The sequence below is a fragment of the Protobothrops mucrosquamatus genome, unplaced genomic scaffold (genome assembly GCF_001527695.2).
Source record: "Protobothrops mucrosquamatus isolate PMUCROS unplaced genomic scaffold, P.Mucros_1.0 scaffold3940, whole genome shotgun sequence".
In the NCBI taxonomy this organism is placed as follows: Eukaryota; Metazoa; Chordata; class Lepidosauria; order Squamata; family Viperidae; genus Protobothrops; species Protobothrops mucrosquamatus.
In genome coordinates, this window is record NW_015389883.1 from 182,330 (window position 1) to 196,137 (window position 13,808).

At 46.4% G+C, this 13,808-nt stretch overlaps 2 protein-coding genes across 2 annotated transcripts in view; one reads left to right on the forward strand and one right to left on the reverse strand.

Moving 5' to 3' along the window:
• Positions 1–8,653, reverse strand: part of LOC107298395 (60S ribosomal protein L35a) — a gene marked incomplete in the record, with an annotated part of 11,969 nt that extends 3,316 nt beyond the window's left edge. The window contains 2 exon segments of the mRNA XM_015827770.1: positions 1,302–1,345; positions 8,624–8,653. Of these exon segments, the coding sequence (XP_015683256.1) occupies positions 1,302–1,312 (11 nt within the window).
• A 311-nt stretch (positions 8,654–8,964) lies between these two features.
• On the forward strand, positions 8,965–13,395 carry LOC107298398 (dynein regulatory complex protein 9; the record flags this gene model as incomplete). The annotated part of the gene is made up of 4 exons (XM_015827774.1): positions 8,965–8,999; positions 10,628–10,781; positions 12,281–12,528; positions 13,267–13,395. Coding segments are annotated over exons 1-4 (566 nt in total), but the record flags the coding sequence as incomplete, so codon positions are not given.
• Positions 13,396–13,808: the final 413 nt, after the last annotated feature.

The following is a 13,808-nucleotide window of genomic DNA, read 5'->3' on the forward strand; positions in this document are numbered from 1 at the left end:
GGGCCATAGTTCCCCCATGCTGGCTGAGGAATTCTGGGAGTTGAAGTCCATGAGTCATGAAGGGCCATAGTTCCCCCATGCTGGCTGAGGAATTCTGGGAGTTGAAGTCCATGAGTCATGAAGGGCCATAGTTCCCCCACGCTGGCTCAGGAATTCTGGGAGTTGAAGTCCACAAGTCATAAAAGGGCCAGGTTTAAAGACCCCGGCACTAGATCATTGGATGACTGGGTTTAAGGGTCTGTGTAACCTATTACTTTATTAATTAAATGCATAGACCACATCTCATTATTCTAGCAACTGAAAGGTTTACAAAACGATAAAAAACGTGATTAAAATGATGAAAGAATAAATAGAATGCAGGCAACGGGGGAGGATCTACTCTCTACTCTTTCAGCCACTCCCAGCGTAAAGCACCCCGATTGGGACCCCAAGCCAGACGGCAGAGCCTGGTTTTAAGGCTCTTCCAGAAAGCCGGGAAGTTGGGGACCAAAGTCACCTCTGGTGGGACAATATTCCAAAGGGCAGGGGCCACGACAGAAAAGGCTCTTCTTCTAGACCCCAACAGCCAGAATTCTTTGGCAGATGGGATCCGAAGTAGGACTTGTCCGTTGGGAGTGATGGGCTGGGCTACTCCAGGGGTAGGCAACCTTGGCTCTTTTATGACTCGTGGACTTCAACTCCCAGAATTCCTGAGCCAGCATGGCTCAGCTTGGAAACCTCTCCCTTTCCCCTCAGCGTGGCTGGCTCAGGAATTCTGGGAGTTGAAGTCCACCAGTCATAAAAGAGCCAAGGTTGCCTACCCCTGGGCCAGTCCCCTTGGGGTTATACCCTGGACCCAGGCCATAAAGGGCTTTAAAGGGGATAACAACACCTTGAATTGGACCCAGGAGCAAATTAGCAACCCTTGCAGGTCACCCAACAGGGTGTTACATTTGCCACTTGAGGGGCCTCCAGCAATGTCCCTGCCATCGCTTCCTGTTCCAGTTGTAAGCTTCCGAATACTCTTCCAGGGCAGCCCCAAGGAGAGCGCACTGCAGCAATCCATCTGATCAGGGCATGAGTGACTGTGCACAGGACCTCATGGTCCAGAGAAAGGCCCAACACGAAGTTGCACAAAGGCTCTCCTAGCCACGATGGCCAAATTTAACCAGTGAGCAAGTTTTTAAGCTTCTGAATAATCTCGTGAGGGGGCTCCATGAAGTAACCTCAACGTAACTAGGTGGCAGGCGTGTAATAAAGCAGGATGCAGCCGACTGAGCAAAACAAGAGGAAGGGCGCACGCTTCTGGGGAAATCTCCTACCTGCCTGTCATGGCGTCGCCTTAGAAGTCCCGTTTCCAGCAGGCCTGTACAAAAGAGAAACCGGAAAGCTATTAAGAGAGACACACATCAACACAGCTTAATAAACCTGGTTTGGGCACGAGCGATATTACAATCCATGTGTCGCACTTCCCCTACTGCAGGTTTGCTCAGGATCTCCATCTGTCCAAAGAGAGAAGCAATCTGGAATTAAGGAGAAACTTCCTGACATTGAGGATAATTAACCAGTGGAACAGGCTGCCACCAGAAATCGTGGGCGCTCCATCACTGGAGATTTAAGGGATTGGGCATTCACCTGTCTGTGACAATATAGGTTAAACGGGGCTGGACTAGAAGACCTCCAAGGTCCCTTCCATCTCTATTCTATTCCTTTCATTTTAGAAAAGGCATCATTCAAGGCTTAAAATAGTGGGTTTTTTTCAAGCTCCGCCAGCTTGAAGACGGGTGGACTTCAATTCCCAGAATTCCCTAGCCAGAATTCTGGGAGTTGAAGTCCATCTGTCTTCAAGTTGGCAAAACTGAGACACACTGGTCTAAATGCACTGAATTCACACCCCTACTATCAATATGGACATCACCTTCTCAAGAAAAATGGAAACTGGTCAAGGAGAGAAGCAACTTAGAACTAAGGAGAAACTTCCTGACAGTGAGAACAATTAACCAGTGGAACTACCTGCCTCCAGAAGCGGTGAATGCTCCAACACTGGAAGTTTTTAAGAAGAGACTGGACAGCCATTTGTCTGAAATGGTGTAGGGTTCCTGCCTGAGCAGGGGGTTGGACTCGATGACCTCCATGGTCCCTTCCAACTTTATTATTATTATTATTATTATTATTATTATTATTATTATTATTGTAAATGCGAGTAGGGGAAACGAGACACCTGTAACTCACCAATGCATTCTTTGCACACTCCTTAAGGGCTGAATCTGAACCCATGACTTCCCTCCCCTATTCCGGCCTCTAACAGCCTTCCCCAAAACCAGAACAACAACTAAATATCCCCCCACCAATTGTCCATCCCATTTCTCTACAGAAATTAAGTCGCAGGACGACACCATATTATAGACTTCCATGCCCTGCAAAACTCTACTGTGCACATTTTTTGACACTTAAAAAAAAATAGCCGACAAGATAAAAGGTGGAACTGGCTTGCGTGAAGTCAGAATCTGATGTGCAGATGTATACAATTCACACGCACTGGGCAGCCTGTCTCTTATAGGTGTTTGTAATATCGCCTATTTTTTATTTATTGCATTTATGTGCTGCATATTTCACTGTGAAATGTTAATTAGCAACAGCTTTCCAGAGTTTCAGGCAGACGTCTTATATTTTATTTATTAAATGTATTTGCCGCCCATCTCACCCCGGGGTGACTTTGGGTGGCTTACAATGTTAAAAAGAATAAAACAAATGCATGCACGCGTTACCCTCGATGTGTGAAATTTAGGCCTTTTATAGAATGCCTAGGAAATCTACAGAATACCAAAATTGGGATGTCAAAGTAGGAAACGTTTCATGCGAGGCATTCTATGCAGGACCAAAAGGCAAACTGGTAAAGTATAAAATATTCCCACTAAAATGCCATTCTAACCTTCCTTGTTGCAACAAGTATACTGGTCAATACTGGATTTTTTCCCCTCTCGTTTATTTTCAGTCAGAAAATCCTGTACTTTATTTTGCATATCTTGTTTCACTTTCATACGCAGTAGTCTTTTCCATAAAGCCTAACCCTAAATCTTTTCATGACTTTTTCGTATTTTGCCTAAATACCTGTTGTTATTCTTCTGCATAACGCCTATGTATTATATACAATGCCTAGGGCAGAGGTAGGCAACCTTGGCTCTTTTATGACTCGTGGACTTCAACTCCCAGAATTCCTGAGCCAGCTGCTGGCTCAGGAATTCTGGGAGTTGAAGTCCACGAGTCATAAAAGAGCCAAGGTTGCCTACCTCTGCCCTAGGCATTGTATATATAGCATATAAGTCCCTTGTCTGAAATGGTATAGGGCAGGGGTTTTCAAACNGGCTGAGGAATTCTGGGAGTTGAAGTCCGCAAGTCATGAAGGGGCCATAGTTCCCCCATGCTGGCTGAGGAATTCTGGGAGTTGAAGTCCGCAAGTCATGAAGGAGCCATAGTTCCCCCATGCTGGCTGAGGAATTCTGGGAGTTGAAGTCCGCAAGTCATGAAGGGGCCATAGTTCCCCCACGCTGGCTGAGGAATTCTGGGAGTTGAAGTCCGCAAGTCATGAAGGGCCCATAGTTCCCCCACGCTGGCTGAGGAATTCTGGGAATTGAAGTCCGCAAGTCATGAAGGGACCATAGTTCCCCCACGCTGGCTGAGGAATTCTGGGAGTTGAAGTCCACGCGTCATAAAAGGGCCAAGTTTGAAGACCCCTGCACTAGATCATTAGATGACCTGGTTTAAGGGTCTGTGTAACCTATTATTTTATTAATTAAATGCATAGACCACATCTCATTATTCTAGCAACTGAAAGGTTTACAAAACGATAAAAAACGTGATTAAAATGATGAAAGATTAAACAGAACGCAGGCAACGGGGGAGGATCTACTCTCTACTCTTTCAGCCACTCCCAGCGTAAAGCACCCCGACTGGGACCCCAAGCCAGCCAGACAGCAGAGCCCAGGTTTTAAGGCTCTTCCGGAAAGTCGGGGGCCAAACTCACCTCTGGTGGGAGAATATTCCAAAGGGCAGGGGCCACGACAGAAAAGGCTCTTCTCCTAGACCCCAACAGCCAGAAATCTTTGGCAGATGGGATCCGAAGTAGGACTCGTCCGTTGGGAGTGATGGGGTGGGCTAGTCCAGGGGTAGGCAACCTTGGCTCTTTTATGACTCGTGGACTTCAACTCCCAGAATTCCTGAGCCATCATGGGGGAACTATGGCCCCTTCATGACTCGTGGACTTCAACTCCCAGAATTCCTGAGCCAGCATGGCTCAGCTTGGAAACCTCTCCCTTTCCCCTCAGCGTGGCTGGCTCAGGAATTCTGGGAGTTGAAATCCACAAGTCATAAAAGAGCCAATGTGATAACCAACACCTGGAATTGGACCCAGGAGCAAATTAGCAACCCTTGCAGGTCACCCAACAGGGTGTTACATTTGCCACTTGAGGGGCCTCCAGCAATGTTCCTGCCATCGCTTCCTGGACCAGTTGTAGCTTCCGAATACTCTTCCAGGGCAGCCCCAAGGAGAGCACACTGCAGCAATCCAACTGATCAGGGCATGAGTGACTGTGCACAAGACCTCATGGTCCAGAGAAAGGCCCAACATGAAGTTGCACAAAGGGTCTCCTAGCCATAATGGCCACATTTAACCAGTGAACAAGTTTTTAAGCTTCTGAGTAATCTCGTGAGGGGGCTCCATGAAGTAACCTCAACGTAACTAGATGGCAGGCGTGTAATAAAGCAGGATGCAGCCGACTGAGCAAAACAAGAGGAAGGGCGCACGCTTCTGGGGAAATCTCCTACCTGCCTGTCATGGCGTCGCCTTAGAAGTCCCGTTTCCAGCAGGCCTGCAGAAAAGAGAAACAGGAAGCTATTAAGAGAGACACACATCAACATAGCTTAATAAACCTGGTTTGGGCATGAGCAATATTACAATCCACGTGTCGCACTTCCCCTACTGCAGGTTTGCTCAGGAGCTCCATCTGTCCAAAGAGAGAAGCAACCTGGAAATAAGGAGAAACTTCCTGACATTGAGGATAATTAACCAGTGGAACAGGCTGCCACCAGAAATCGTGGGCGCTCCATCACTGGAGATTTTCAAGAGATTGGGCATTCACCTGTCTGTGACAATATAGGTTAAACTGGGGGCTGGACTAGAAGACCTCCAACATCCCTTCCATCTCTATTCTATTCCTTTCATTTTAGAAAAGGCATCATTCAAGGCTTAAAATAGTGGGTTTTTTTCAAGCTCCGCCAGCTTGAAGACGGGTGGACTTCAATTCCCAGAATTCCCTAGCCAGAATTCTGGGAGTTGAAGTCCATCTGTCTTCAAGTTGGCAAAACTGAGACACACTGGTCTAAATGCACTGAATTCACACCCCTACTATCAATATGGACATCACCTTCTCAAGAAAAATGGAAACTGATCAAGGAGAGAAGCAACCTAGAACTAAGGAGAAACTTCCTGACAGTGAGAACAATTAACCAGTGGAACCACCTGCCTCCAGAAGCTGTGAATGCTCCAACACTGGAGGTTTTTAAGAAGAGACTGGACAAGCATTTGTCTGAAATGGTGTAGGGTTCCTGCCTGAGCAGGGGGTTGGACTCGATGACCTCCATGGTCCCTTCAAACTTTATTATTATTATTATTATTATTATTATTATTACTACTACTATTATTATAATTATTATTATAATAAATGCGAGTAGGGGAAACGAGACACCTGTAACTCTACCATGCATTCTTTGCACGCTCCTTAAGGGCTGAATCTGAACCCATGACTTCCCTCCCCTCTCCCGGCCTCTAACAGCCTTCCCCAAAACCAGAACAACTGCTCAATATCCCCCCACCAATTGTCCATCCCATTTCTCTACAGAAATTAAGTTGCAGGACGACACCATATTATAGACTTCCATGCCCTGCAAAACTCTACTGTGCACATTTTTTGACACTTAAAAAAAATAGCCGACAAGATAAAAGGTGGAACTGGCTTGCGTGAAGTCAGAATCTGATGTGCAGATGTATACAATTCACACGCACTGGGCAGCCTGTCTCTTATAGGTGTTTGTAATATCGTCTATTTTTTATTTATTGCATTTATGTGCTGCATATTTCACTGTGAAATGTTAATTAGCAACAGCTTTCCAGAGTTTCAGGCAGAGGTCTTATTGTATTTTATTTATTAAATGTGTTTGCCGCCCATCTCACCCCAAGGTGACTTTGGGTGGCTTGCAATATTAAAAAATAATAAAACAAATATATGCACGCATTACCCTCAATGTGTGAAATTTAGGCCTTTCATAGAATGGCTAGGAAATCTACAGAATGCCAAAATTGGGATGTCAAAGTAGGAAACGTTTCACACGAGGCATTCTATGCAGGACCAAAAGGCAAACTGGTAAAGTATAAAATATTCCCACTAAAATGCCATTCTAACCTTCCTTGTTGCAACAAGTATACTGGTCAATACTGTTTTTTTCCCTCTCATTTATTTTCAGTCAGAAAATCCTGTACTTTATTTTGCATATCTTCTTTCATTTTCATACGCAGTACGTCTTTTCCATAAAGCCTAACCCTAAATCTTTTCATGACTTTTTCGTATTTTGCCTAAATACCTGTTGTTATTCTTCTGCATAACGCCTATGTATTATATACAATGCCTAGGGAAGAGGTAGGCAACCTTGGCTCTTTTATGACTCATGGACTTCAACTCCCAGAATTCCTGCTGGCTCAGGAATTCTGGGAGTTGAAGTCCACGAGTCATAAAAGAGCCAAGGTTGCCTACCTCTGCCCTAGGCATTGTATATATAGCATATAAGTCCCTTGTCTGAAATGGTATAGGGCAGGGGTTTTCAAACTTGGCCCTTTGATGACTTGTGGACTTCAACTCCCAGAATTCCTCAGCCAGCGTGCCTGGCTAAGGAATTCTGGGAGTTGAAGTCCACAAGTCATCAAAGGGCCACGTTTGAAGATCCCAAGGTCCCTTCCAGCTCTAGTCTATTGTAGATATTAAAAACAGCAACAGATATTTCAATCCTTTGCCTGAAAACGTCACATCTTCTATAGATTTCTCAGGCGTTCTGTACAACGCCAGGAACATATACAAGAAGAGTAAAATACTATTAAAATACAAATTATCGGCTATAACTTCGTGCTCGCCTGCTGTGCCAGGTAAGAGCCCACGGAAAACACTTAAGATGTTGAGACTCTGGAAAGAGTGCAGAGAAGAGCACCAAAGATGATCAGGGGACTGGAGGCTCAAACGTATAAGGAACGGTTGCTGGAATTGGGTACAATTTAATTGGGTATTAAATTGCAGTTTAACGAAGAGAAGGACGAGGGGGGACATGATAGCAGCCTTCCAGTATCTCAGGGGCTGCCCCAAAGAAGAGGGAGTCAAGCTATTCTCCAAGGCACCAGAAGGCAGAAGAAGCAACAGATGGAAACTCATCAAGGAGAGAAGCAACCTGGAACTAAGGAGAAACTTCCTGACAGTTAGAACAATTAACCAGTGGAACCACCTGCCACCAGAAGTGGTGAATGCTCCAACACTGGAACCTTTTAAGAAGAGACTGGACAGCCATTTGTCCGAAATGGGATAGGGTTTCCTGCCTGAGCAGGGGATTGGACTAGATGACCTCCAAGGCCCCTTCCAACTTTTATTATCATTATTATTATTATTATTATTATTATTATTATTATTATTATTATTATTATTATATAGAACTAAGGAGAAACTTCCTGACAGTGAGAACAATTAATCAGTGGAACAACCTGCCTCCAGAAGCGGTGATTGCTCCAACACTGGAAGTTTTTAAGAAGAGACTGGACAGCCCTTTGTCCGAAATGGTATAGAGTTTCCTGCCTGAGCAGGGGGTTGGACTAGATGACCTCCAAGGTCCCTTCCAACTTTTATTAGTATTATTAAATAGGTTCTCATGGGTACTAGTTATGGCAGTTAGTAATAAGTTAGTAATAACTACTGCCATAATAATATGGCAGCAATGACTGCCATAACTAGTCGCCACGAGATGCTTTTTAGTGTTTTGCGTGGCCTCTTAACCTGGCCCAGCAGGCGAGCACGAAGTTACAGCTAATGATTATATTATCATCATTGTGGGGAATAGGGTTTCCTGCCTGAGCAGGGGGTTGGACTAGATGACCTCCAAGGTCCTTTCCAACTTTATTATTATTATTATTATTATTCTTAAAGCCACAATGGACCCTCCAAGTCCAGAGGCAGTCTATCTTTGAGGACAGGGGATTAGCAGAGGGGGGAATCTCGTCTGATCGAGGCTGCGTGGAAAGGGAAGGGACCCCCCCGGTCCCCCCCCCCCAATCCAGGCCCGAGGAGAGCCCCGCATCCCGGCCTCCCTTCCCAGACTGCAGAGCAACGAGAGTCCTCGCCCACTCCTAGAGCGGATCTCGCGTCTCCAGAGCAGGCCCGGGTGCCGCCGGCATCCAGCCGGCATCCCAGCCATCCTTGTCCGTGTCCGCCGCCAGACCCGCCCGGTCCCACCGGCCGGCCCTTCCGCCCGCTCCCGCGCCGTGCTTCCCCGCGCCCCTCCCTGCCAACACCCGCCGACCGGCCGCCGACGCAGCCCTCACCTCCGCAGCGGCGACCCAAAATGGCGGCGACGAGAAAGGAAAAGGAGGGCGAGCCGCGAGGCACGCCGGGACAGGCACTCGAGAAGGCCCCCCCCACGCCTCCTCGCCGGTCGTTTTTCATGAGGCGGCTATCGGATTTGCCTGACAGAATTCCTTCGGCCCGGGAACGTTTCTTGGGCTCGCCTCGCTTTGTTATTCGGTCGTTTGTTTTTAAGCCATTTTTGCCCCCTGCTCTCTCAGGCCCAGGGAGGTATTTGGCGCCCTCGGAGTTGTTAAAAGGCCGTCCTACAATTTACAGGAATTTATGTAGCCGCCTTAATCTCGGTTAGGGCCCCTTCGGACGCTTTCTGGTAACCATGGCGACCCCCTCTTTCCTGCGGAGGGAGTCCGTGTGAGTCTCCCCGCAAATCCCCGAAACGGTTTCGCGGTTTCGGGGTCCCCCGGTGCTCCTCGCTAGGTCGGGAAAGGCCTTTTCGCCCCAGCTACGTGGCAGCCCCTCGCTGGCCGAGAAAGGGTCCGACTGGGTTGGTCCTCGGATGGGAGACCACCAGGAGATCCCAGGATAGAGGGGGAAATTTGATGTGGATTTGTGACTACTACTGCCCTAAGCAGCATATAAAATCAAGAGCCACGGCCGGTGCAATATATACATTTAAGGTCAAGGGGCAGCTTTTGGCTGATCTCAATAAGGTAGCCAAGGATTACAGCTGGCTTGTCCTTGGATGGGAGACCACCAGGAGATCCCGGGGATGTAGGAGGCGCTGGGAACTTTTTTTTTTTTTAAAGGCTTTCCTGCTGTGCCTCAGAAAAGATGGCACTTGGGGGCACAAGGGGCCAGCGTTTGCTGTAGGAGCCCCCATCCTTCTTTGTAAAATTTTGCTGTGATATTGACGTATTCTTATTGTTTTCTTTTTCATTGTTTATTCTGTCGTTCTATTATTTTACCTCTATTTTGTTTACCTTTGTTTTCATTTCTTCCTTTTCACTGTTGTAAGCCACCTAGACTAGTAACCCCGTGGCGAGATAGGTGGCAAATAAATAAAATAAAATAAGAAATAATAAAAAATAAGAAATAAAATGATAAAAAATAAATAGTAAATAATAAAATATAAAATATAATAAATAATAAATAAAATAACAAATAACAAATAAAATAAAAAATAAAATAATAAAAAATAAATAAAATAAGAAATAACAAAATAAGAAATAAATAAAATAAATAATAAATAATAAATAATAAAAAAATAAAAAATAAATAAAAAATAAAATAAAAATAAGAAATAAAATAAAAATAAAAAACAATAAATAAATGATAAAATAAATAAAATAATAAAAAATAAAATAAAATAAAGTAATAAAAATAATAAATAAAATAAAAAATAAATAAAATAAATAAAATTAAAAAATAAAATAATAAAAATAAAAAGTAAAATAATAAAATTAAAGTAAAATAAAATAAAGCAAAACAAAATAAAATAAGAACATAATAAAAATAAAATAATAAATAAATGTTTTAAAAAAGAAATAAAATAATAAAAATAAAATAAAAAAATAAATAATATAAAAGAAAAGAAAAAATAAAATAAAATCATACAAAATAAAATTAAATATTCCAAGAGCCTTTAAAACCACAGAAAACCTGAGTGAGGGGGATTGTCTTTCTAGATCGATAGTATCCAGAGTTTCGGTTTTGCAGTGAAAGTGTTTATAAGTACGCTCTGCGCTGATGCTTGAAACACTCCTAGTTTCTGATGGTTGGTGTGATCACTGGGAGGGGTTCCTTCCTTTCGGGCAAAGAGAGAGCCGAGCTTGGAATCTCCGGTAGGCAGGGAGAGAGCGAAGGTAGACGGACCCTCCCTAGCCATTCGCAGCGTACACCTCATAGTTATGCAGAGACTTGCTTTCCTCTGGCAAGATTCTGTCTATAGGCGCGACGACAATAAAAGAGCTCCTTGGAAGCAATGCCACCGGTCGGTCATTCCTGGCTCTTAAGCCCAGCCTGCTCTTTCTTTGGGCCAGGGAATCATGGAACTGGATCAAGAACAGCACCCCCAAACTGCCCCCTCTGGACGCCATTCGGCTTTCCGCTGTCCTGGAAGACTGCACGGACCAGCTGACCATCCTCGGCTGCATCATGCCCGTCTCCTACGAGGGAAGGAAAGACGTGGAGGATGTGAGTGCCCGCGCCGGGTTGTGAACGAGCGACTGATAAATGTTCCATTATTCAGGATGAAGGAACTGACCTGGAAGGTGTAGTACAGGGCTTTTCAACCTATTCACCCATTGTACCACTTTTAGGATATGGGATTATCCGAGTACCACCAGTCGCCTAGCAAGGTGTCAAAAACTTGATGACCAAAAAAAAAAAAAGGAAAAAAGTGATAAAGTACAGCTAGTCCTCGACTTACAACAGTTCACTTAGTGACTGTTCGAAAAAAGTGCCCCCCAAGGCACAGCCGAGCAAGACACCTACCTGCCTGCCTGGCGGCGCTCTTCCTCCTGTCCGAGGTTTTCATTGTTGTGAGCATTTCTGTTGAGGATTGGCAGCGGGGGTGGGGTGGGGGTTGTTTGGTTTTTATTCCCCCCCGTCTGCTGGGTGGTTGCAGCAGGTTTTGGTCACTTCACATGACCCTGGGACACTGTGACCGTCATAAATACGAATCAGTTGCCAAGCATCTGAATGTAAATCACAAGACCCTGGAGAGGCTGCAACATTCCAGCTGATCGGCGCTTCTTCTGGGCTCAGCAGAAGTGTCAGGATCAGCGCTGAGCTCCAGCTGGATCCTGGCGCTGATCCTGGCGCTTCCACTGAGCCCTGACAGCCCTGCAGCTCCAGCCGTCTCTCGCTCAGGCTTGTGCAGTGCTGCCACCGGTTCTGCTCATTCCCCTCCCCAGCTACTTTTCTAGGATGGTCGCGTACCACCTGCCAGGTGCCAATGTACCACAGGTGGTACCCGTACCACTGGTTGAAAAGCCCTGGTCTAGAAGACATGTGGCTGGGAAAAGGGGCACAACCACCTACCAACTTTGTGTGCCGGGATGTGGTCCAGGCAGGCCAGAGAAGAGGGTGGAGCGGAAGATCCTGTGATCAACAGGATTTCCTTCTCACTGATCTAGCCAACCCTCTAGTAGGTTTCACTGTTGGCTGCTGTGGTTGGATAATTCTAAGTCTTCACCTCGTTGCAAACCTACGGCCATTTATTGACTTATTCAGTGACTTTTTTTCAGAACTTTTTTTCCTAGCAGGCCAAGTCCAGCAGGTGGCGGTGGAGGACAATTTTTCAACCTCTGGAGTACAGGTAATCTAGGCATCTTCAAACTTGGCTGCTTTAAGACTTGTGGACTTCAATTCCCAGAATTCCTCAGCCAGCCATGCTGGCTGAGGAATTCTGGGAGTTGAAGTCCACAAGTCTTAAAGCAGCCGAGTTTGGAGACCCCTGGCTTAGGACCACAACTGACACACACACACACCCAATTTCTCCAGTGTTTCTCAACCTGGGCCACCTTAAGAGGGGTCGACTTCAACTCCCAGAATCCCCCAGCCGGTTGTGCTGGCTTAGGGGATTCTGGGAGTTGAAGTCCATCCTTCTTCAACTTGCCAAGATTGAGCGGTACCAGCTCTGGCCTATTTCGAAGGCCTCCTTCCCACGTCTTTCGTTGCCTCTCCTTCAGCTCAACGAACGAGGCATGCAGGACATCCTGACCAGCCAGCAAGAGCTGAGTGCGAAATACAGGCACCTCATGGACAAGAGGGCCGAGAGCCTGGGTAAGATTCCCGTCGAGCTGGGCAAAGTGGCGGAAATTCGGTGGCAGCTCTTGGACACCAGCTCTGACCTGAAGCGGTCCAACCATCTCTTCACCATGGCCACCAGGCAGAGCGTTCTGTCCACAGATGTCCTTCAGAAGGTTCAGGCGGACAGGTAGGACTCCAGGTGGAGAATGGAATATGGAATATGGAATGGAATAGAAGCTGAAAGGGACCTTGGAGGTCTTCTAGTCTTCTTCTTCTCCTCCTCCTCCTCCTCCTTCTCTTCCACCTCCCTTCTAGCACTGATGATGTAACCCTGTTGGGTCATGAAACGCCTGCAAGAAAACCACCCAGCTCAGAGAGCACCAAGGACCCCATAGTCTTCCTCCTCCTCCTCCTCCTCCTCCTCCTCCTCCTCACTTCTAGCACTGATGATGTAACCTAGTTGGGTGATGAAATGTCTGTAAGAAAACCACCAAGCTCAGAGAGCACCAAGGACACCACAGTCTCCTCCTCCTCCTCCTCCTCCCTTTAAGCACTGATGATGTAACCTAGTTGGGTCATGAAAGGTCTGCAAAAAACCCACCAAGCTCAGAGAGCATCAAGGACCCCATAGTCTTCCTCCTCCTCCTCCTCCTCCTCCTCCTCCTCCTCCCTTCTAGCACTGATGATGTAACCTAGTTGGGTCATGAAATGTCTACAAAAAAAACACCAAGCTCAGAGAGCACCAAAGACCCCACAGTCCTCCTCCTCCTCCTCCCTTCTAGCACTGATGATGTAACCTAGTTGGTTGATGAAACGTCTCCAAGAAACCCACCCAGCTCAGAGAGCACCAAGGACCCCCCCCCCACTTCTGAGCCCCCTTTCTGCTGGGCCATCGAGCTGACCCCTTCCCGTCTCCTCCCGGTAGGCAATACTCGAGCAACGTGCTGGAAGGCACCATGGATGAAATGCTGATGCTGAGGACCTTCCGCACCCTGCAGTTGGCCGTGACAATGGAAAGGGACAAGAAGACCAATCTTCAGAACCTGGTCCTCAGGTCGCCTCTTCCCTCTTCCTTCACTCCGACTGCTTTGCTGCCAGGGGTCTCGCCCGGAGACACGGCCTGCAGTGCCTTTGGCTTGGGAGGGCAGATCAGAACAGAGAGGGGTCTGTCTTTGTGTGTATGTAGGTGTGATAGAGATAGATAGATAGATAGATAGATAGATAGATAGATAGATAGATAGATAGATAGATAGATAGATAGAGAGAGAGAGAGAGAGAGAGAGAGAGAGAGACAGACAGACAGACAGACAGACAGACAGACAGATAGATAGACAGATAGAGATAAAGACATGATAGATGGATAGATGAATCAAGATGTGATCTTGATTCTATGCCTCTCTTTATGCAACCCAGGATTGTATTAGTGTAAATGGGCTGAAGCGGATGGCTGGGGCCAAAGGAGGCACG